At 40.4% G+C, this 24,304-nt stretch overlaps 1 protein-coding gene across 4 annotated transcripts in view; it reads left to right on the forward strand.

The window, feature by feature from the left end:
• The window catches only part of BICD1 (BICD cargo adaptor 1), a 280,674-nt gene that overhangs the window by 54,151 nt on the left and 202,219 nt on the right, over window positions 1-24,304 (forward strand). For 2 of the 4 annotated variants that reach the window (XM_057303224.1, XM_057303222.1), the window contains exons 9-10: window positions 3,009-3,520; window positions 5,192-5,482. In XM_057303224.1, the coding sequence (XP_057159207.1) occupies window positions 5,270-5,482 (213 nt within the window). In that variant the 5' untranslated portion in view covers window positions 3,009-3,520; window positions 5,192-5,269. Of the gene's footprint in view, window positions 1-3,008; window positions 3,521-5,191; window positions 5,483-7,184; window positions 7,582-24,304 lie in introns of those variants that run through there. The other 2 variants (XR_008955926.1, XM_057303223.1) reach the window with 2 other exon arrangements.

Here is a 24,304-nt window from a genome sequence, read left to right on the forward strand (position 1 = left end):
CACAGATATGAATTAGATAATGTTTGTCTGCGGTGTTCCCAGCCTCCACTTCTTCAGCCATTCAGTTCCTTCCTTGGGGTATCTCTTTACCAGAATCAGGAAAAAATATAAAGCAAATATAAGTGTAAATTTAAGTTTAATAACCTTTTGCATTTCAAAGTTATTTTTAATTATGAGATGATAGACATCTTTCTTTATTACCAAAGGAGTTTCTTTTTTTTTTTTTTTTAAAGATTTTATTTATTTATTTAACAGAGATAGAGACAGCCAGCGAGAGAGGGAACACAAGCAGGGGGAGTGGGAGAGGAAGAAGCAGGCTCATAGCAGAGGAGCCTGATGTGGGGCTCGAACCCAGAACGCTGGGATCACGCCCTGAGCCGAAGGCAGACGCTTAACCACTGTGCCACCCAGGCGCCCCACCAAAGGAGTTTCTGACATCATTTTGAGGGGGATTCGAAAGAAGAGCAGAGGATTTAAAAGTCCTTTCTGGCAGGCTTAAAATCCCAGTTTACAACCTACCAGCTATTCTGACTTTAAGGCTAATTCAGTTAGGGTTATTTAAAATTTTTTCTAGGGGTGCCTGGATGGCTCAGTTTGTTAAGAGTCTGCCTTCAGCTCAGGGTCTGGGGCTCAAGCCCCAGATGGGGCTCTCTGCTCAGCAGGAAGTCTGCTTCTATCTCTTCCTCTCCCCCTGGCTTGTGCTCTCTCTCTCTCACTCACTCTCTCAAATAAAGAAATAAAATCTTAAAAAAATTTTTTTTTCCCTAAAGCATGCTAAGAAGCAAAATAGAAGTATTTTGTCTCTTCTTATTCTTATGTGGTGTGAAACTCATTTGCCTTGGAAAGTTTTTTACTCTGCAAATGTTTGCGATTTGAAAGACCATATTCTTTTTTTTTCTTTTTTAAAAATTGGGATATAATTGACATATATTATATTAGTTTCAGGTGTTCAACATCAAAATTAGCCCAACCTGCAAAGCAGGCATGATCTGAGTGTGCCTTCAGTGTTGCCTGTCTTTCTAGTGCGGTGGTAGGTCATCTACCCTTGGTTTATAAGCCTTAGCTTCTGATTTTTATTCTTTGTACTCATCAGGCTCTTTTCTGCCTTAGGCCTTTACACATGCCCTTCCCTCCTGGAAAGCTCTTCCTCCACATTTAGCATATCCAGTTCCTCCAGGTACCTTGACAAAGTTGAATTTGACCCAAGCAGATTAGCCTCTGCTCTTTTCTTTTTTTTTTTTTTTAAGATTTTATTTATTCATTTGACAGAGAGAAAGACAGCCAGTGAGAGAGGGAACACAAGCAGGGGGAGTGGGAGAGAAAGAAGCAGGCTCCTAGAGGAGGAGCCCCATGCGGGGCTCAATCCCAGGACTCTGGGATCACGCCCTGAGCTGAAGGCAGACACTTAACGACTGAGCCACCCAGGCGCCCTTAGCCTCTGCTCTTAACCACTATGCTGTATCCTGCTTATCAGTGTCACAATTTGGAATTTTTGTATTAATTTATCCTTTTTGTTGTCTGATGTTTTTTTTTTTAAAGATTTATTTATTTATTTATTTATTTATTTATTTATTTATTTCTTTTAGAGAGAGGAGGAGCATGAAGGGGAGGAGAAGCAGAAGGGGAGGGAGAGGAAGAAGGAAAGAATCTCAAGCAGACTCCGTGCTGGGTGCAGAGCCCACTGTGGGGCTTAATCTCATGACCCAGAGATCATGACCTGAGCCGAAAACCAAGAGTCAGAGGGTTAACCAACCGAGCCACCCATGCATCCCTGTTGTTGTCTGTTTTTGGTCTGTTTTGTTGTGTATTTGTTTGTTGGTCCCTCCCAGAACATAAGCTCCATGAATTCAAGGACCACTGACCTCTGACATCTTACTGGTCATTGATTTCACAATGCCTACTATCTTTCCTAGGACATAAGGGGTACTTAGTAAATATCTTGTTTAAGAAGTGAATGAATGATGAATGAGAGCAAGAGAAAACGATATTCATGCAAAGTTGGTGAGAGGTTGGTTTGAGGTACTAAGTCACAAAATATAATTTTTCCTAAATATTTGTGTTTTTAAAAATGTTTATTTAAGTAATCTCTAGAACCAATGTGGGGCTCAAACTTTTGACCCTGAGATCAAGAGTTGCACAGTTTTCTGATTGAGCCAGCCAGGCACCCCTAATTTTTCCTAAATATTTGTAAGTAAGAAAGTTCTCTAAGTATTGAAGGCTGCTAATTTAAAGAAATATGAGGGAACCCTACTTCCAAGAATGGTTTAAGAAATTCTTTTCTAGGGGCACCTGGGTGGCTCAGTCATTAAGCATCTGCCTTCGGCTCAGGTCATAATCCCAGGGTCCTGGGATCAAGCCCTGCATGGAGCCCCACATTGGGCTCCCTGCTCAGTGGGAAGCCTGCTTCTCCCTCTCCCACTCCCCCTGCTTGTGTTCCCTCTCTTGCTGTCTCTCTCTCTGTCAAATAAATAAAATCTTAAAAAAAAAAGAAATTATTTTCTAGACACTTGTCCGTGATCTACAGCTATATGTATCCATATCTATGTCTGTACCTAGATATACATGCTATGTGTGACATGTAGGTGAAGAGAAATGTAACTGTGCAGTACTGGAAGAATGTGGTATGTAAGGGAAAAAGCTGATTTTCTTCAAGTTAAATACCAACATATGAAGGATCAAAGTTGTAATAAGCAAAATCTTGTAATGTTAAAATAGTGTAATGTCTGAATGAAGTCAGACATTAACACATTAACAAAAGTGGATCAATCAGAAAAAATGGGGCAGGACAGGGCATAGGGAATGGGTGGCGAAGCAAACTTAGAAGGAAAGTCACAGAGGCAAACTCCATTCTTAGTTCTACCCAAAGAAAAGATAGTAACAGGCAATCTTCCCCACGTGTTATGATTCCTTTGGAAGGGCTCTACTTACACTTTGCAGAGTGACGAAAGGCCAGGGGCATACTGGGAAGTTTAGCTACCCACAATTACAGCTTTCATCTCTTCTTGCAGCAGTTCATGATCATTCATCATTGTGATAGAGGATGGGCGCTCCAGGAGCACACAGGAGGAGCTTCTCCATTGGAGTGTGATATCCACGCAGTATAAGTGGAATGATGTGGTCATTATCACCCCTGCTTCCCTGCCAGGTGGAATTCATGGTTAGTGGCGTGTTTCAAGTGTTTCTCCTTTTATTTATTTATAGATCAGATAATCACAAGAGAATATTCTGTTGTAATTGTCAGCATCTGGAAGGAATCTTTTTTTTGTCTGTTTTCGGAGGCAGTGAAAATCACATCCAGACTGCCTATTAGTCAAGGCTTTGTAAGAGCATTGTTGTTTGTTTGCTCTTCCTCCCACACCATCAGCAACTGTCATTTTTTTCTTTACCATCTACAAAAGGAAGGGGAGCATTGAGTCCCGCTTTCTAAATCAGAAAGTTCGTGTGTGTGTTGAACACCTCTTGGCCACTGAAAAACAGCTCTCTAAATAGAGGCACCCAATAGAAGAGAAAGAAGGAACTGGTAAGACCTTTGGTCTATTCATCTCAGAGCCTCCCTTCCATTTTCACAGAAATCATTCCTTTTCTGCTCCCATTTCTCCCTTTCCTCTAGGTTCTCCATTCTCATCTCTCCTCCATTTTTGGTCTTTTACTCTGACTTTGCCTTTGTCTCCTTTTGTGACTCTTCATATTGATCAAAGTGGTCATTTTACGAGCATATAATATTTAGTTGCTGGGTGTGGATTATTGAGTGGTGAGGCCAATATAATGATCCAGTTTAGGGCTCTGGATTTAGGATTAAATTTTGGCTTCACCACTTAAGAGTTGCCTGATTTGGACAAATCCCTCAATTTCCTGTGCCTTCCTTCCGTCACTTTTAAGTTGGCGGTAACGGTTCCTACCTCCAAGCGTGGTCTTTAGGACTAGAGAGAACGCACATACCATACTCAGGAGAATGGCCGGCACGTGGTCTCAAGAACTATTAGCTCTTACTATTTTAAAAATGTTTATTGTAGGGTATCGTTGATACCATATATAGGGAATTTCATGCAGTTTTCCTTTATTGAAGAATGTGTAGAGTAGAACTACTGAGGCAAGAAACAATAGTACCTAGAGGCTTACTGGGTGCAAGCATTTTTCGGAGCAGATCCCAATCCTGTGGCAAGCTGGGCGCAGAACGCTGTGCCAGGGCAAGCAACTTTCGTGAAGACTGCCCTGAGGGGTAATAAGGTTATTTGGTGACAGTGTGAGGTGAACCCGGCCAAGCTAGCGAGGGGAAGGGAGGGGAGGCGGAAGGAGGGGGGGAAGCGCGCGCCTTGGGGCGCTTCTGGCAGGCTTTGGAAGCACAGCGTTGGTTTGGGTGCAGGAGGCTGGGAAGGAGGCTGCGAGCCCAGGGGGCTAGAAGGATGCGCGGGCCCCGAGCGCGTTAGTTACTGTTTGCTTTTCTTCGGGAAAGGCGCCGATTCCAGGCAGTTCTTGAGCTCGGGCTCCCGTCGCAGCGGTAGAGCAGGGGCGTCCCCTCCACTCCGGGGGGCTGCGACGTCCGTGGGGCAAAGTCCCGGGGAACTCCCGCCCGCGACGAGCCGGCCAGGGCGGAGGTTCCCCCGGCGCGCGTCCCGCCGCCTCCGCCTCGGCCTCCCTCCCGCGCGCCCCCCGGTGCAACCGGCGGCGGCTGCCCCGCGCGCCCGGCGGGAGGCGCCTCGGGATGTTTCCGTCGGTTCCTTCCCTCCCCCCGCGCTGACTCCATCCGCCTCCCCGCCCCCTGCTCGGAGCCCGGGCCAGGCGCAAAGGGAGGGAGCGGGCCCGAGACTGCATCATTCCGCACCGGCTGCAGCACAGCCAGAGGGAGCAGGTGGAGCGAGCGAGCGAGACGCGAGCCGGAGCGCGCCAGGCCCCGGGGAGACTGCAGTGACGCTGCCCGGGAGACATGGCGGCCGGGCGCCTCTGAATAAGCAGAATCCGGAGCCCCTCGTCGTCTCCGGCCGCCGCAGCCCAGGCCATGCCGCACGGCTGCTGACCGCACGCAGGGGCCGGCCCAGAGGACACTTGCGGCAGCGGCTGCCGCCTCGCCCCTGATCCTCTCCCTGCGTTCTCCATGTTGCATTTCTCCTCAGTTTCTCCGGCAGTGTAGCCGCTGCTCTGCCCATTCACCCAGCCACACTTTTCTTTCCCATTTTTACCCTTCCCTCCCCAGCTCCTTCACCCTTCCCCCGCCTGCTTTGCATCCATCTCCCCACCCCGACACCCCCTCCTGCCTCCATCCACCGGGGCTATGGCCGCAGAAGAGGTATTGCAGACTGTGGACCATTATAAGACTGAGATAGAGAGGCTGACCAAGGAGCTCACAGAGACGACCCACGAGAAGATCCAGGCTGCCGAGTACGGGCTGGTGGTACTGGAAGAGAAGCTGACCCTCAAACAGCAGTATGACGAGCTGGAGGCTGAGTACGACAGCCTCAAACAGGAGCTGGAGCAGCTGAAAGAGGTGAGTTGTCTGTCACCTCATCCCTCCTCGGCCCCCGTCCCCCCATCCCCAACGCCCACTCGTCTTTGTAAAGAAGTCGGAAAGGATGCGATTGAAAGGAATGTTTCTTCATCTTAGAGTCCTTTGTTGATAAGAGAACACTGAAAGAGTCCATTGTTTCCCCCCAAGAGAAAAATTGCCCAGGAAATGAATGTATAAGCTGGAATTTGAGAGGCACTGGCTGTTTAGGCTGTGGGGGAGGGAGATTCAGAAGTCTTCAAGTCTCAGCACTCTCAGGCGACATTCAGCTCGGTTGGAATGTGTAAATCCAACTTCTCAAAACTGCTGTTAGTTCAAACCCAGGTTCCAGCGACAATCCCATAATCCACAAGGGCGATGAGTAGGTTTGTGCCGAGGGACCCACAATTTCAGGAGGTAGGACCTATGGTCCCTCAGCCTTCTGAATGTAACCACTCCTTGATGCGGGAGCGAACTGTTATTAGAACTCTCCGCCAATCCCATCCGACAAAGTCTGGGCACTCTTCGTTCTCCTTGGCTTTAGTTATTCTTGTCACGGGGCTCCCTGAGAAAAACAACTCTGCTGGGTGATCCCACTGCCTCGATTTCACCTCTGAGCGAGGCAGAGCCATGCCCAAGTCATATAAGGTCACCCTGACCAGGGAAAATTTAACTCCCCTACACATAGTCTGAATGGTATATATCAAGTACAGGGGTAGCCGTCCCTATCAAATGAGGCTCTTCTGTTTGAAATGACTGTGTGTATAAAACCAGAATATCACAAATGGGCCATGTATAACACTGGTCCTCTTTAGTCTTTCGGTATTTGGCTTCTCTTAAAGACTGGCTAATGTTTTGGAAGAAAATAATGGATATGCTTTGATTTCCTATCAAGCACTCACAAGAATATACATGCTGTTGAAGGAAATCAGTCTATTTTACCTGATTCCTGAAGCACTATGGGTAACAAGTCACCAGTTATAAATTTAAATGTATACACTGCTTTTCTTTGTGACAAGTCTTTATTTTTAGGTGCATATTGGCTTTTAAGTGTTAATTCTAAAGTTGGTATATATTATTATCAAACATGTTTTTCTTACTCAGTTTTTTGGAGGGTGTCTGTTTTATGCTGCTACGGTTAAAAAACATGATTTATGACCTCTCCAATCAATTTGCCTTCTAATGTAGTACATGATATGGTAAACACACTTTCAGGTGTATCTTATTTTTATTCTGGTGTCTAAATGCCAACAAATAAACATACGGTAAAAATCCCAACTAAAAATCTGATTTTCTTGTATTAGGCTGTAAATTTTAAGTTCATGTTTTTCTTACCATGTACATGTCTGTTCTTGACAACAGCTGGACTCACTGGTATTTTCCAACTGAGATTAGGTCAGGTATGTTTTAATTCAGTGATGCTAAACCTTGTGAAGTCAGGAAACAGAATAGTGATTGTAATTCTCAGAGATGTCTTGATGTTTAAACCTGTCAACACTGCTTGGCCAAGGTGAGGAAGTACAAACCCAGCAGTGGTAAGCCATCACCTCCTTGATAAAGGAGGTAGACTTAATTTAATGAAATGGAGTATTACTGTTAACTGACCTTCCTGCTTGATTTAAACAACGTTCTAGGGGTATATCTGTGTCATTTGCACTTACCCTGCAGAGTAAACGATAATGCAATTGTCTTTTGCCTTTACTAGACCGTGAGCTCTTAAGGAAAGGAATCTGTCTTCATTACTTTGCATCCAAAGCCTTTAACACAAAGCCTAACACATAGTAAGTGTATAATAAATATTTTATTAAAGAGTGAATTTATACTGGCAGAAGGGACACCTTTATCAAACATTCACTAGTCAATATTGGTTAGTGTCAGAGAAAGACTAAGAAAATTAGGACGTATAGGAAATGACTAGTATTGAAATGTCATCAGCAATAATGGGAAGAATGAGAAAAAACATTTTGTGAGAGTAGCACAACTGTAGTTTCTTAACAGAATAATGCAGATAGCAGTTATAAATTTTTTCTTTAAAAATTTGAGGCATATTTTGTTCTGTATAGCCGGAGGTTAATAAAAAATTTATCAGGATTATTTTTACCAAATGGGACTCATTTACATATGTATTTTGAGTTGCACTTAGCATAAATTAATTCAGTTTTTTATTCCGAATGAACTATCTTAAGCAATTACATAAAAATGTATTTAAGAGTAATAAAATAATCACTATATTTGATCATTTGATAGTGTAGCCCTTATTTTTATTTTTTAAATGTAATGTATACTTTAGTTGGGAGTATTATTTAAATGTGCTAAATCAGTCCCAATAATATTTCTTGTTTGAAAAGTAAATCCAGAATAATTGGGCAAACTAAGATATCCCAATGATGATATCATATAGAAGCCATTTTTGAAAGACATGTTTTGTGAGTGCTCTGATTTTTACAAGGGAAGTTTTGTTCATTTGCAGGTACATATAGTAAACAATGTTGCATTTTATCTATAAAGCCAAGTATAAAATCTTGGGCTTATTTCTAGGCTCTTTCAACAAATGTGATTCATTTAAAAGTAATTGGTCCAGTTTATGGGAATGTCAACAGAAAATGACTGTGGTAAGTCCAAGTTGAACACTGGTAATTTGCAGTGTTGCAACATGGCTCAGTCTTTACAGGTCATTTTGTTTTCAAGAGTCAGCACCCAGCAATGTTGCTGCCCTCCTTCCCAGGCTGATTACTGCTATGACAATAATGCAAGTGAGCCGTGCTACCTGAAGATGTGCAAAATCAAGATGATGAATTCGTTAATTTTTTCCCTAGTTATTTCTTCCCTAAGTCTAGATCGCTTTTTGACCTGGCTTCACAACATTTAGGGCTCTGCTCTGTGCCTATATCACTGTCTACATGACCCAGAAGAACACACTTGAAAGAAAAGTACTAATGATATGAAAAAAGAATAACTTCTGCCATCATCATAATCTTCTTCTTTTAATTATCTTTGGGGAGCTGGACAAAGCAACATGTCTGCCAGAATGCTTGACCATGATTTTATGCTTGCTTTTCAGTGACCTGAGGGGCAAGCATGCCCAGTTATGTTCAGGTCCTGGGTGATTGTATGTTTGGGTGTGTGTAAATCAGCACTGTGAACGTCATTCAGGCCAAAAGAGTGTTTGAGGAAGAGTCATAGTTCTAAAATAATTTTTTTTTAAAGATTTTATTTATTTATTTGACAGAGACAGCCAGTGAGAGAGGGAACACAAGCAGGGGGAGTGGGAGAGGAAGAAGCAGGCTTAGAGCGGAGGAGCCTGATGTGGGGCTCGATCCCAGAACGCTGGGATCACACCCTGAGCCGAAGGCAGACGCTTAACGACTGAGCCACCCAGGCACCCCTAAAATAATTTTAAAACTAAAAATATACATACATTATAAAAAACCTCCTAGACTTTAAATTTGTTTGTGTTTTTTTTTTTTGTTTTTTACTTTAAAAGTCTTTGAAATTTAAAAAGTAGTAAAGTTGAAAAAGATCCCCATAGAGGGGAATGATTCAGCATTCCTGGTAGCATTTTAGAAAACATATCCATGTGACAACTTCAGAAAAGTTTTGCAGCTAGGTTACAGTAGACTCTGTACTAAGAATCTTCAACTCATTTTTTTTGCTCCTATTCTTAACCCTGACACCAAGGATAGATACCATTTGCTAAAGAAGCACTTTGTGGACAATGAGCACCTTTCTTCCTGGAGCCAATTTTATGTTTTTTCAGGGCTATCGTTAAATCATTCAAGGAATAAACATTGAACTTACACACTTTTTAGAGACTGTCACATTGGGGACCTGATGAAAGCCATTTAATTATTTGGATTCATCTTTAAACAGAAATTATTTTTTCTTCATATGCTTGGAAAGATTGTTAGTTTTGTATATGCTAAATCATGAAATCATAGTGTGGGGGGAACCCCTAGATTTCGTTTCCAATCTATGAATAAACATAGAGAATGTGAATAATTTATTTACCTAGGCTAGTATTTTCTCTCTCACTGTTTTGAAAGGGAAATGTTTCTATTTATCATCATATTTATTACCAAATTAATTAAAACATCTAAAACATATCAACATATGCTTTTGGAAAGAATTTGTGAAGTATTTACAAACAACCTCAACAAACAAACACAATCACTTTTAATCATATATATATATATATATATATTTTTTTTTTTTTTGACCCAGTCACTCTAACCTGCACAATTCCTTCTTTTTATTTCAACTCAAAATTTCATCTCTGGCAAAGTTATTTCTCAGATATCATACAACAAGGTGTTATATCTTTCATCACCTTCATTTTTTTTTTTTTTAAAGATTTTATTTATTTATTCGACAGAGACAGACAGCCAGCGAGAGAGGGAACACAAGCAGGGGGAGTGGGAGAGGAAGAAGCAGGCTTAGAGCGGAGGAGCCCGATGTGGGGCTCGATCCCACAACGCTGGGATCACGCCCTGAGCTGAAGGCAGACGCCTAACCGCTGTGCCACCCAGGCGCCCCTTTCATCACCTTCATTATGTTTGCATGAACATGTACAGTAACCATGGTTTGATGATTTTTTTCAGATTTTCATGCTTATGAATATTCTATTCTGCTATATCATCCCCTTCAGTACACTTGATGGATATTGCATTCCAAATTTGAAAATAAGATAATTACTCGCATGTTGAGATATATATAATAAAAGACTTTCTCACACATAATGTTATACCTGTAAATATGGCTTTGATGGAGAGGAAGGCATGAAGAGATGCAGCTTACTATTAAATAATTCATTATGCTAAAGAAGACATGTGAAGTCAAGTGGCAGGAGATGATATTGGGAAAGTGGCAGTAGCCGCATTTTGCCTTGGGGATAGGGGGACCATTAAAAGGAAATGAAAAGAAGCAGTAACACTGTGTTTGGTGCCTTACATCTTATTTAATCTTCAGAGTAATTCAGAGACTTACTGCTCATTTTTACAGATAAGAAAATAATAAAAATAATAAAGCATTTAACTTTGTATAAAGCTCCATTTAGGACTAGGCATTTTGCATGCCTTATCTCTCATCCTTATAAGAATCCTTTTATAAGGTAGATATTACTTGAATTATGCAGAAGAGGAAAATAGGTCTTAGGTTAAGGATTCTTTTCAAGGCTGCAAAACTAAGTGGTAGAACGTGGTTTAGGAAGAAGCCCATTTTCTTCTCACTGCACCATACTACCTGGGAGGGTGAACACCTCAGTCACAAGTTGGTTTAGAAAGTCCCGGTGTTGGTTACAGAGAGTGAACTGGAGCTGTACAGGGACAGTAGGAATGATGAGGAGGGGTCAAACCTAACAGCTATTTAGAGGGTGTAGGGTGGAACATGATGTTGGGTGACTGGATGGAAAGTAAGGAAAAAAGTACAGGAGTAGAGTTGAGAATTTTCTCAGGATGTGTAGAAGGTGGCTTCATTCACAAAGGAAGATACTATGGGCAAGAGCCCTTTTAGAGGGTAGGTTGATGGCCAGGTTATATGAGTCCTTTTAATTCATGTTTTCTTTGAGGGGAGGAATAAGTTGCATCAGAAATATAAATATTCAACTCTCAATTTAATAAAACAAATGAATAATTTGTGCAATTCATTGACATTTTATTCAAACCTAATCTCCAGAACATAGAAGATATGAACAACTCAATAATGTTTTCACCAGTTAGTTTGATTGCATTTTGAATTAGGAGATGTGCAAATTAATAAGCAATGGGCAAAGAAGCTGGGCTGGCACAGTGAGGACCCAAAGGTCAGCCTAAGTGGAAAACTGGCCCTTCTTGACCTAGCTTAGAGGGGCCTGGGAGAAACAGCACACACCTTTTGCTAACAGATAACTTGAAATTGCATTAGTGCTTTTAATTTAAATTTTTTTCTTTCCTTTTTTGGTCATAATAGTTTGCTTTTTAAAAATTATGATTCTAGGGACACCTGGGTGGCCTAGTTGTTAAGCGTCTGCCTTCGGCTCAGGGCGTAATCCCGGTGTTCTGGGATCGAGCCCCACATCAGGCTCCTCCGCTGGGAGCCTGCTTCTTCCTCTCCCACTCCCCCTGCTTGTGTTCCCTCTCTCACTGGCTGACTCTCTCTCTCTGTCAAATAAATAAATAAAATCTTAAAAAAATATATAAAATAAAAATTATGATTCTATAATTACAATTTATGGCAACAAGCCAAGTTAGAATCATATGCAAATTAGTTGTTTCTCCTTTCTTTCTTCTTGATTGTCTGTATTCTTATACTTTGGTGAGTATTCTCTTATACTTCTTTTAAATGTCTTTAAACATATGAATCCATTGACAAGGTTTTTTTTTGTTCCTGTTCTTTTATTTTTATAAAAATTGGGTCATGTTATATATATATATTACTCTGCAACATGGTATTTTTCATTTAATACTATTTCCTTTTAAAATGCAGATAATTCTAGGGTGCCTGGGTGGCTCTGTCGGTTAAGCGTTGGACTCTTCGTTTCTGCTCAGGTCATGATCTCGGGATCCTGGATCAAGCCCTGTGTCAGGCTCCATGCTCTGTGTGGAGTCTGCTTGTCCCTCTCCGTCCCTGCCCCTCTGCCGCTCCCCTCTAAAAATAAATAAATAAAATCTTTAAAATTTTTTTGAAAATGCAGATATTTCTAGTGCAGGGCTAACTTTTCTCTTTAAGATTTTATTTACGGGGTGCCTAGGTGGCTCAGTCGGTTGAGCCTCTACCTTCGGCTCGGGTCATGATCCCAGGATCCTGGGATTGAGTCCCATATCAGGCTCCCTGCTCAGTGGGGAGCCTGCTTCTCCCTCTCGTGCTCCCCCTCCCCCTGTTCATGCTCGGTCTCTCTCTCCAAAATAAATAAATAAAATATTTTTAAAAACTTTTATTTACTTATTTGAGAGAGAGAGGGAGAGAGAGAGAGAGAGAGAGAGAGCAAGTGAGCATGCTGGGGGAGGGCGGTAGAGAAAGGGGCACAGGGAGAAGCAGACTTACCACTGAGATCGGTCCTGGGCCTCCATCCCAGGACCCTGAGATCATGACCTGAGCTGAAGGCAGCTGCTTAACTGACTGAGCCACCCAGGAGCCCTGCAGGGCTTCCTTTTTAAGGTACTCGTGTTTCAAGTGTGAGGAAAATGAGACTGAGTAGAGAAGAAAACCAGAGAATCGCAGAGAGTGTGGGTGACCCTGGGAGTTTGGAGGGAGCAGGTGGCCTTGTGTGATAATACCAAAGAAAAAGATGGAAAGTTTTGTACGTGAATTAGCAGCAGTTTTGATTCTTGTCTTCTTGGCTGGTGATGGGGCTACGTGTATCAGTATGGCTAGATTCCTTGGCCAGTGAGAGCTGGTCCTGCAGTGTGGCCACATCCTGTCCATACTGGGTCTTGGTGAGAAGCCAAGATGATTCAGGCAGTTGGGCCTCATTATGTTATTCCATCTCTGCCCTGTGATAGTTGAGTTTTGAGATAGCTGGTTAGGGTCTTATACGGAATCTCAGACTCAGCATGTTATGTAGGCGATGGGGATCAGTGGCTACAAGACAGGAAATTGTTTGGCAGAAGTGTTCTTCCTTAAAACAATGAAAAGAAATATAAGAGTGGCAATTAATACCTTTTCTACTAGGATTTAATTATTTTATCTATAAAATTAAGAGATTGGGATAGATAATTTCTATGATTTTTTTCAGCTCTAAATTTCTGTGATGCTCTCTTTTGCGTTAACTGGTCTACTTATTTTATCTACTTGTCCTTTACTTTTCAAATTCATTCAAATTTTGTTTTTTTTTTTACAAAATACGGAATAATCTTGTTCAATTACCATAATTTTTACTTAGCCTTCAGGGGTGTGCATCAACTGTTTTCTGTCTATTTCCTCCTGTCTATTTCCACTCTGGTTACTCACCTCCAGCCAGGATAATCCACCTGTTTTCACACTTGTATTCTGTCCCTTGACAGTTTGTTTGTTTGTTTGTTTATTTTTAACAGATCATTGTTCTCTTTTCCTTTGAGCGCCTGGTCCAAACTTATTTCCATTCTGGATTCACTTTACTTCTTTAATCATACCTATATTGTTGTAGAACTGACTCATTGAGTTTGTTTCACTGACGTATTTGTACTTGGCTTCAGAGAGCAGAACAAGGTCCATTGGGTCCATGGGAGCCAGATTTTGAGTCAAAATCAAGAACTAACAAGTATAGGTGTCCAATAATGAAACAAGGCAGGTTTCTTTAGAAGTAGTTGAGTTCCCTGTCACCAAAAAAAAAAATTTAAGAAAAGGCTAGCCAACCACATGCTAGGAATAGTCTGGATGGCTCATGCTTAGAAAGGAGTTTATATAAAATGATCGCTAAAGTTTCCCACACCCTGATCTGAGTTTTTTTGATTTTATCTTTTCAGGTGTTCCAAGTAATTCATATTGTTAATGTTTTTTAATACTCCCATTCTCACCACTAGATCACAGTGTTTCCAGAATGGTTACGTTTTTCTGTTTTAATGTTTAGCATTTTGCAGTATTTATGACTTTTGAATATTTGGGATGTTTTCAAAGTATGATCAAAAATTTATCTTAATTTTGATTATGTTTTGCTTGATTTTCCGAAGAAAACTGATGCTAAATATGGAATTTAAGATGATTACATCTGTACATTTGGGGAAGTTTCCATGAAACTTTGTACAGTTTGAAGCAATATGGTTATACTGAGGGGGTCTATAGCCTGCAGAATATTTGTGTTCATACACACACACACACACACACACAAAACACACACACACACACACACACACACACATACACGATGATGTATTTTGTCTTTTGCCCTTAGTTCAATATTTTATAATTGGCACCATCAACTATTTACATTTATATAGCAATCTGAGTTTGGGTTTTGCTTTAGATTGCTCATGCCTCTTGTTCTGCTTCATTTATCTATTCAAATGTTTGTATTGAGTGGCTACTGTGTTGGGCACTGTGCCACTTGCTGAAGATAGAGTGTTGAGCAGACAAGATGGAGACTGTCTGAATGGAGCCGATGTGTTAGACCTAGGAGATCATCAGCAAGCACACATGCATTTAGGACGTGAGGAATGCCGTGAGCGAAGAGGTGGAGCCTGGTTGGGAAACGTGTGATCAGGAAACCCTGTCTGGGAGGTGACATTTGAGCTTGGACCTGAATGATGAGTCACATGGAGACTGGGGGAAGTGAATTTTAGGAAGAGGTGCAACTACAAAGATCTTGGAGCTCTGTAGTTGTTAGCAGAAATGATGGGTCACCATGCCCTGTAAAAATAACCATTCATATTTGAAAAATGACCATCTATAAAGTACTATATTACCTTTAGAGTTTTTGGATGAGATTTTGGGTCTCAGCATAGGAAGTGTTTAAAGCAAAGCCTAAATACCCACCCTGGATCTTCTTTTGGAAGAGCTGGGTCAGAATCAGTGACTTTCTATACAGACTACTCATTAGGGTCACCTGGGTGATTTACAAAAACACTGCTGCCTTGACCCCACTCAGGATAGTTCAGAGTCATTAGGTGGAGCTGGGGCTTTATTATGTTAACCCTTCTTCCCTCATAGGTACAGTTTGGGCTGAGAACCTCTTCTAGAAACTTACAACTCTAGGAGTAAATGACTCCACAGGAATAGAAGGTTTTGTTGTTGTTGTTGTTGTTGTTTTTTGAGATTTATTTGTTATTTATTTTGGGGGGGAGGGGCGGAGGGTGAGGAGAGAGAGAGAATCCTAAGTAGGCTGCGTGCCCAGCGTGGAGCCCAATGAAGGGCCGATTTCGTGATCCTGAGATCATGACCTGAGCTAAAATCAAGAGTCAGATGCTTAACCGACTGAGCCACTCAGGTGCCCCAGGAATAGAAGTGTTTTGGAGACCAAAGCTGGGAAGTTAGAGCTAATATGGAAACCTTAATTGCACTGTCTTTTTACTTCTCCATTTTCTAGAAATTAAAATGCTGTAAAGTCTTTCAGAAAACCAACAAATATCAAAATCTTGACTGCATTAGACAGAGATGTATGTTAAATGAGACTGTGCTTATTTTTATATCCTCCAGGGTTGTTTAAAGTTTCTTTTGAAAGTTGTCTCCTTTATTCAGTCTGTTTTGTGGCTTTACTCTGTTTGCAGTAGCTTATGCAAACTTTACAAGTTTATAAATAGGATATTAAAAAAGAATTGCTTTGATACATTGATCGTTAACTTCAGGGGTTACTTTCAATTGCTCTTTGGTTATACATGCTTATTGTTTTCAAACAGTATTTTATGGAGAAAAAACACTCTTCTACAATGTAATATTTAACTGCTGTGTTTCTATCTTTAAATTTAGAATTGAAAATAAGAAACCTGTTTACATTTATGGGAAGTACACAATAACAGCAATTTCCTTAAGAATGTTTTGTTGCAGTTTGGCGTGGGTCTGTAATGGAAGGTTCAGAATGATGGGTCTTTGTTTTTCTCTTGCATACTGCAGACTAATGTGGAATCAAATACCACTGCTGAAGAGCCCTTACCCATCAATTTTTAAAATTGAAAGAGGTTTATATTATAACATGGATGTGCGTTGTTGATAAGCTGTACTGATTGCCATTCTCTTGAAGGCTTTAGGAGATTTTTTTTTTTTTTTTTTAAGTTGACCTCGGTGTGAGGTAACTAGATGGAGACAGGACTATCCATGACTTCTCTCGTTGAGCTGAAGATACTATCATCTTGCACATTATCTCCTTGGCATATACAACCATTTTTTCCCCCTTTAAATCACAATCTGGCTTGCTTTCTGCTAATGCTAGTGTGTGTGCCAAGCTTTTAAACTCAAAATCTCAAGTAAATACAATTAGGAAGGAAAAGCAACCATTAGAGAGGCAGAAGGAAAGGGATCTATTGCACTTCAAAACGAATCCTAAATATCTTTTGAATTGTTGGCTCTTTGAATTGTTTTTAAAAAATTTATACAGGTTCTTAAGTAGTATTGGTAATTCAGAATTAACTATGGTTTAATGATCTGACCATTAAAACTAAAACTAAAAGATCCTCTTTTAGTTAATATTTTAAAATAATTTAAAGAACCCTTTCCTAAGAGAGTCCTCAGGTCATTAATCTTAATCACTGTAATTATTTCCCATCAAGTTATATGTGCTTGTTTCTCATTTTAGCAAAATAAATAATATACCTTGCAGGTCACTTGAAGTGTTTTGGATAATATGAACTACTATTTGCTAGAATTGAGACCAGGATCTCAAAGCCACAATTACATTTTTATTTATTTTTTATTTTTTTATTTTTTAAAGATTTTATTTATTTATTCGACAGAGATAGAGACAGCCAGCGAGAGAGGGAACACAAGCAGGGGGAGTGGGAGAGGAAGAAGCAGGCTCACAACGGAGGAGCCTGATGTGGGGCTCAATCCCATAACGCCGGGATCACGCCCTGAGCCGAAGGCAGATGCTTAACTGCTGCACCACCCAGGCGCCCCCACAATTACATTTTTAGACAATGGTCCTACTAAGACATTTCAGGAAAAGACAATGAAAAGAACTCTGTACCCATGAGGTTTCTGTCATTGATCAGTTCCAAGTGAAAAAGAAAAAATTAAAAAGATTTATTTATATATTTCAGAGAGAGCAAGAGAGAGTGCAAGGGGCAGGTGGTGCAGAGGGAGAGGGAGAGGGGAAGCAGACTCCCTGCTGAGTGCTGAGCCCAACATGGGGATCAGTCTCCTGACACGGAGATCATGACCTGAGCCGAAACCAAGAGTCAGTTGCTTAACTGACTGAGCCACCCAGGCGCCCTCCAAGTGAGAAAATTTTAAGTTACATTTTAATTTGTGGTGGCCATGTGATTTAGAAATTTGGAAAATGGACATCAAAGTAAATACTGTGAGTAGATAAATCATTGCATAAAGCTAGATAATGGTTCATTCATTCTTCCCTACAATAATGATCTTTTTAGCACCTCTTATGTGTTAGGCATAGATCTGTATGCTGAGGATACAGCAGAGAACAAATCCAACAGAAATCTTGGTGATGGCGGGCAGGGGGAGGGTAGTGTGAGCAGAATAAACAAATGAATAAGTAAAATAGAATGTTAGGTGGTCCTAAATGGTACAGAGAAAAATAGAACAGGGAAGACGGTGGTGGGCTAGTGGGAAAGGTTACTATTTTCTTTTTCTTTTCTTTTTTTTAAAGATTTTATTTATTTATTTGAGAGAGAGAGAGAGATCTCAGGCATGCCTGAGTGGGGAAAGGAGCCAAGGAGGAGGGAGAGAGACAGGCAGACTGCACTGAGCCTGATTTGGGCTCCATCCCACAACTCTGATCCTGACCTGAGCCAAAACCAGGAGTTTGACGCTTAGCAAACTGAGCCACCCAGGTGCCCCTATTTCAATAATGTGGTCAGAGAAAGGCTCCTAGAGAGGGATGACAAAGAGGTCACCTGAATGAGGGGGTGAATAGTAAATGAGTCACAGAGAGAATGGGGGTTAAATGATGAAGCAGCTTTTAGGTTGTAACCAGGACTTTGCCTTTTGTTCTGAGTAAGATGGGGAAACTTGTGGAGGGTTTGGAGCAAGGGACTCACAGTGTCTGCACTCCTTTTTCCCCTAGTGAGATAACGCGTGCATACATTCAAGCAAGACTTCTTTCCAGGAAAAGGAGTTTAAATTAAACTGGTAGCTCAAGAGACATGATGCATTCTTTTTTTTTAAAACTCTTCCCTCATAGCAAGTATGTAATAGATGTTTATGGTATTACATTGATTTAGGCTAGAAAAAAAGATGAAGTTATTAAGATAGCCAGTTATTTTATTTTTTAAAAATATTTATTTATCTAAGTAATCTCTGTACCCAGCATGGCAAACTCACGATCCAAGATCAAGAGTCACATGCTGGGGCGCCTGGGTGGCACAGCGGTTGAGTGTCTGCCTTCGGCTCAGGGCGTGATCCCGGCGTTATGGGATCGAGCCCCACATCAGGCTCTTCCGCCATGAGCCTGCTTCTTCCTCTCCCACTCCCCCTGCTTGTGTTCCCTCTCTCGCTGGCTGTCTCTATCCTGTCGAATAAATAAATAAAATCTTTGAAAACAAATAACCATTTGTTAGATTAAATCAGTTTACTAAAAAGACACTGTGTTGGCTTTTCTGGGTTTTTTGTACCTGAATCTTTAACTCTCTTTTATTCCCTGTCTCTTACTCTGGACCATCTGAGCCATCCAGTAGATCCTAGTCTAAGGTGACATAAAGACATTGTACTATGGATTCTGTGCTGTCATTCATATTCTAGTTTCTGAGGGACTGGAATGGATGCTAGTCATTATTTCATTCATTTATGTATCAAATTTTTTTACTGAAGTGTAGTTGACATACAATATTGTATAGTTTCAGGTACATAACATAGTGATTCAACATTTATATACTTTCTGACATGATTATCATGATAAATCTGGCCACTGTCTGTTACCATACCATGAAGTTGTTACGTATTTTTATGTACATTCTATACTGTACATTGTATCCTCATGTCTTGTTTATTTTATAATGAAGTTTTTACTGTATTAAATATTTAAAGAACATCAGTTATATGCTAAGCATTATGCTTGTTATACAAAAATGAGGAAGACATGGTCTTTATTTTTAAGTTATTTACTGTTGGGGGCAACAGACATGAACAAAGGTGATTATTTTATTGGAAAGATCATGGGCTTTTGAGTCAGAATGAACTATATTTGAATCCTTTTAGTGCTTATACTTAAAACTCTATGAACTTCACTTTCCTCCTCTGTAAAATAGAGGAAAATAATAACTATGGGCATTAAAGAGAAATCCATGTGGGGCATTTAATAGAGTCCTTGATACGTAGTAAACACCTGATAAATGATGGATGTGATGGTAATAATAATAATAAAATAATAAAACCAATAATGTATTGACTGTGCTTGATAGGACTTGAAAGTGGAAGGCAGCAAAGCTATCTTTAAAAAATCAGAGAAAAAAAAAATCAGAGAAAACTTCCTGATCAAGGCACCTGGGAGTGGGCACTGAAGAACAAGTAGGGATCTTCCATGCAGCTGAGAAGGCAGTCATTCAGGAAGAGGGAAACAGCCTGGGAAGGAGTGAAGATTGGAGGGATTGTTGCTTGTCAGCAGCTGTGTGGTTGCAGCTGAAATGAGATAAGAGGTGGGAGGTAAGCCTAGAGAGATGGTTTGGGGCCAGATGGTGAAAGGTCTTGTAAGGAGGTTGTCAGTCCCCACCAGCCAAGACCTCAGTATAGCTGACTCTAACATCTGCCATGGGAAGGCTTTGCCAGTGAGAGGAGGCCCAGTGACACTTGGAGGAGGGTGCCTGTAATGAATCTGGGGTCTGGAAATACCTGCTATTCCTCTGTGCCCTGTTTGGTTTGTTTTAGGGTTTGTTTTAGCCTCATGGCTTTCTCTGAATTTCTCCAAGAGTGGCAGCTACCCAGTCTTCCTGCCATTGTGACCAAGTTGCCCAATTGCCCATTCCTTATAGCTGGAAGGGGTCTTCATTGCCCACTGTCCTTTCATGGTGTTGGGCTGGTGCTGCTTCTTGTGGTCCTCACCCCCATTGGATTCTTGACTCTCAGCTCTGAGAGCCTCTAGTGCCCTGTAGTCTTGACTCCGATTCGAACATGTTGATCAAGCCTTTGGCTATGTTAAGCTTTGTCCATGCTAAACTTGAATATTCTCTGCAATTGGCTTTGCTGATTAAGATTAATCGCCATTTTCCTCCTCTCTCTTGTCTTTTCTCTCAGTTGCCATTGATTTGGGTTCAACCTTCCTTTTGCTTCTCTTCTGGGAGAGTCTTATGGCTCCAGAACAGGAGCAGGTCACTTATGGGAATGCGAAGGAGCTTCAACTTTTTTCAACTTTATTCTAATGCTATGGGACAAGCATTGAAAACTTCAAAACTTCAAAGCAGAAAAATAATATAATTAGCTTTCTGTTTCAAAACCATGGTTTTTGGCTTTTGATTCTGGCAGTACAGTGGTCTAGGACCTCTGACTAACTCTTCTGCTGGAAACAATTAAAAATGCTGGATAAAATATAACACTACCCCTTAGAATGCACAAATGAATTGGCTACTTAGTGAGGATTCTCAGAGGCTAAAACTGAATTAAAGCAGAAACCTTAGAACTAAACAGTGCATCGAAGCTGACTTTTGCCTTGAGTGCATTTGCTGAATCAGGTAAAATGAGCATTGTTTCTATGGACCACTTAGGGTAGAGGAAATAGGAGAGAGACAAAACCTAGGCTCCTTCTCAGTTTGGGCCCCAAAGGACTTCACACTCAGTATAAAGGAGAATAGGATATACCATCCTTCCCTACTTCCAGTACCTGACTACCTGAAAAATCGGGCCTCTCTCCTCAGACTTCATACCCCCCACCACTGGCTTTCACCAAAGATTGCAGACAGTGAATGTGTGTGGGGGGGATGAAATCCAAAACACCTTAAGGTCTTAAAGTCAGAATTTAGTTTCGAGTGATTCCAGGTTGGTCATGCCTGCAGACATCTGTCAGAAGTAAATGCAGACCTGCTTTAAAGAAACCTCTGTGGTGGTAGACTAGAAAGAATCAACACAGGTAATATTCTAAAAATTATGAGCCCATGGTGAAAAAAAATATTGCAAAATATGCAAGGAACAAGGCACCATTGACTCCACATTCTTGTCATTACTTTGTATTGTTAAACTTTAGGACCTTTGCCGCACTGGTAGATGTGAAAGTGTGTTTCATTGTACCTTTAGTTTGCATTTTTGGGACTGTTAATAAGGTTAAGCATGTTCTTAAATGTTTACGGGCATTTATGTGTCCTCTTCATTGAAATGGTTTTTTTGTGTGTCTTTTGCCCATTTTTCTATTGGGTTTGTTTTTATTTTTCTTACTGATTTTAGGAGTATATCTGTATTCTGTAGACTAAGCCTTCTTAGTTCCATGTGTTAGAAATCTCTTCCTAGTTTGTGGCTTGTTTTTTGACTCTTTCTGGGGTGTCCTTTGATGAAGAGAACTTCATAATTTTAATTTGGTTGATTTATCACTCCTTTATATTTATAGATTGTGTGTTTTGATTCTTGTTTAAGAAACCCTTCCTTACTATGAGGTCATAAAAATACTCACCCTTCAATTATTTTCTGAATATATTATGTTTTGCCTTTTCTATTTAAAACTTTAATTCTTCCTGGAGTTGATCTATGTGTTTAATGTGAAATAGAAATCTAATTTAATTTTTTCCCATAATTTTCCCCTAAAATTGGATAGCACTTCTCTCAACACCACCAGTTATTGAACAGCCCTTCTTTCCTCCACTAATCTTCAAAGTTGCTTTGTCATAAATCAAGTTTCTATATATGCATAGGTCTATTTCTGGACGATTCTGTTCCACTGGCTGTTGGTTTATTCCTGTGCAAATATCACATTGTCTTACTGTTATAGTTTTATAATAACATTCTTTTTTAAAAAAAGATTTTATTTATTTGAAAGAATGAGAGAGAGAGAGAGAGCACAAGTAGGGGGAGCGGCAGGCAGAGGGAGAGGGAGAAACAGGTTCCCCGCTGAGCAGGGAGCCTAATGGGGGGCTCGATCCCAGGACCCTGGGATCATGACCTGAGCCGAAGGCAGACGCTTAACCAACTGAGCCACCCAGGTGCCCCTATAATAACGTTCTTGATAGATGGTGGACTATTCCTTCCTATTTTTCTCTTCTTTAGGACACATTGGTTTCAGGAGTCATCTTCTTTGCTGTCATTGACTCTTTGCTTTGATAAGCTTTCAAGATTTACAAGGAAACAGCAAGTGAATGAGGGCAGAACACACAGTTTATTTCTATCTCCCCAGTGTGTGTTACGGAAAAGGATGCCAAGTGTTTGGTTGTGGTTGTTGTAGACTTTGCATACATTTTTATAAGCAAAGCAGGCAAGCTCCAACAAAGGAACTTAATTGTCTAATTAGATGTTATTGGAAACCCTAATGGGATCTGTGCTCTACTTCTTAAGAAGTTACTTTGGAGAAAAATGTTATTTGAGGACTTTTCATAAAATATTAAAAAATATAAGGTCTCATCTCAAAAGTACATTGGTTTTGGCTTTTGAGCAAGCACATACATATTTCTAATAAGCGTCTGGAATATCTTATTACCTGTGGCTCTGTAAAAATTCTTCCTTTAGTTATTTTCTTCTTATGACAGTTGTTGAAAAAACAAATCTATTGACTAATTCCCAATTTACATATAAATAACATTGTAATATCATAAAATTTAAAACTTTTATGGAAAAGGTTCAGATGAAGTATTACCTAAGTAGGAATTAACTTTTTTTTAATCATTTTACATTATTTTACTTTTAGTATTTTGAAAATTGTAATTGTTCCTCTTCTTACTTCAAAAAAATTTATAGGATTATTTGTGCTCAGATAGTTTTAAGCCAGTAATTTTCCCTTATAATTATACTTATGTAATTAAAGCTTAATTACATTTTCAGGTCAAAATGCTTGAGTTTTTTCCCCTTCATAATATCCATCATATGGAGAGGAAAATTCAGCAATGGAGAGTCACATGGAAACTTCCTCTTTAACATTAAAAAATAAGACTTCTCCAGTCCCTTTTCTCTACCTGTATACTTTTCTTTCTTATCCTCACTTATCCCCTCTCTCCATTAATGTTACACTAGAATTTTGAGGATTTAATGGATTGTTAAAGAATGAACTCTAATTAGGAGAAAATTCCTGAGAATATTTATTAAATGTCAGTGTGGGGGAAGTATTCCCAAGCAAGAGATGAAACTTGCAATCAAAAGGCAAGACTGACACATTTGGTTACATAGAAATTTAAAAAAAAAAATGTGATAGATACCATAAACTAAAGTCAAAAACAAGGGCACCTGGGTGGCTCAGTTGGTTAAGCATCTGCCTTCGGCTCAAGTCATGATCCCAGGGTCCTAGGATCGAGCCCTGCATTGGGCTCCTTGCTCAGCTGGGAGCCTGCTTCTCCCTGTCCCTCCCTGCTGCTCCCCTGCTTGTGCTCTCTCTGTCAAATAAACAAAATCTTAAAAAAAAAAAAAAAAAAAAAAAAGTAAAAAACAAGCAGCAAACTGGAAAAAAAATAATGCAGCATGGCTGACTTACATAGACTATTATTCCTAAAGTACAGCTTCTACAGGTTGACTGAAAACAATAATGCAGTAGAAAAGAAGGGCAAAGACTAAATAGACAAACAGAGGAGGATTTGCAAATAATCACTAAACATCTGAAAAGATGCACAATCTTATGCACAATCTTAGTAGTCAGTGAATGCAAATTAATAATAGTGATTTTGGGGGCGCCTGGGTGGCTCAGTCGTTAAGCGTCTGCCTTCACTTAGGGCGTGATCCCGGCATTCTGGGATCGAGCCCCGCATCAGGCTCCTATGCTGGAAGCCTGCTTCTTCCTCTCCCCCTCCCCCTGCTTGTGTTCCCTCTCTCGCTGGCTGTCTCTCTCTCTCTCTGTCAAATAAATAAATAAAATCTTAAAAAAAAATAATAGTGATTTTTTACTTTCTCATCAATCAACTTACAAAAAGTGAAAATATTGGTATGTACAGTGTTGGAAAGTGTATGGAAGTGTGAGCACCATAGGGTGCTTATTGGAGCATGAATTGCTATGAGTTTTGAGGATGGCATCTGGCGGTCTATATTGTGACATGAGATACAGTACTTGGGCCCAAGAATCTCACACTAATCATAGGTCACTGTATACCAGACTCCCAGTATCACTCATCGAGGAAAAGCACTTAGCATTTAGTATCTAGTCTACACTCTATC

Source organism: Ursus arctos, unplaced genomic scaffold, assembly GCF_023065955.2.
Source record: "Ursus arctos isolate Adak ecotype North America unplaced genomic scaffold, UrsArc2.0 scaffold_26, whole genome shotgun sequence".
NCBI classification, from domain to species: domain Eukaryota; kingdom Metazoa; phylum Chordata; class Mammalia; order Carnivora; family Ursidae; genus Ursus; species Ursus arctos.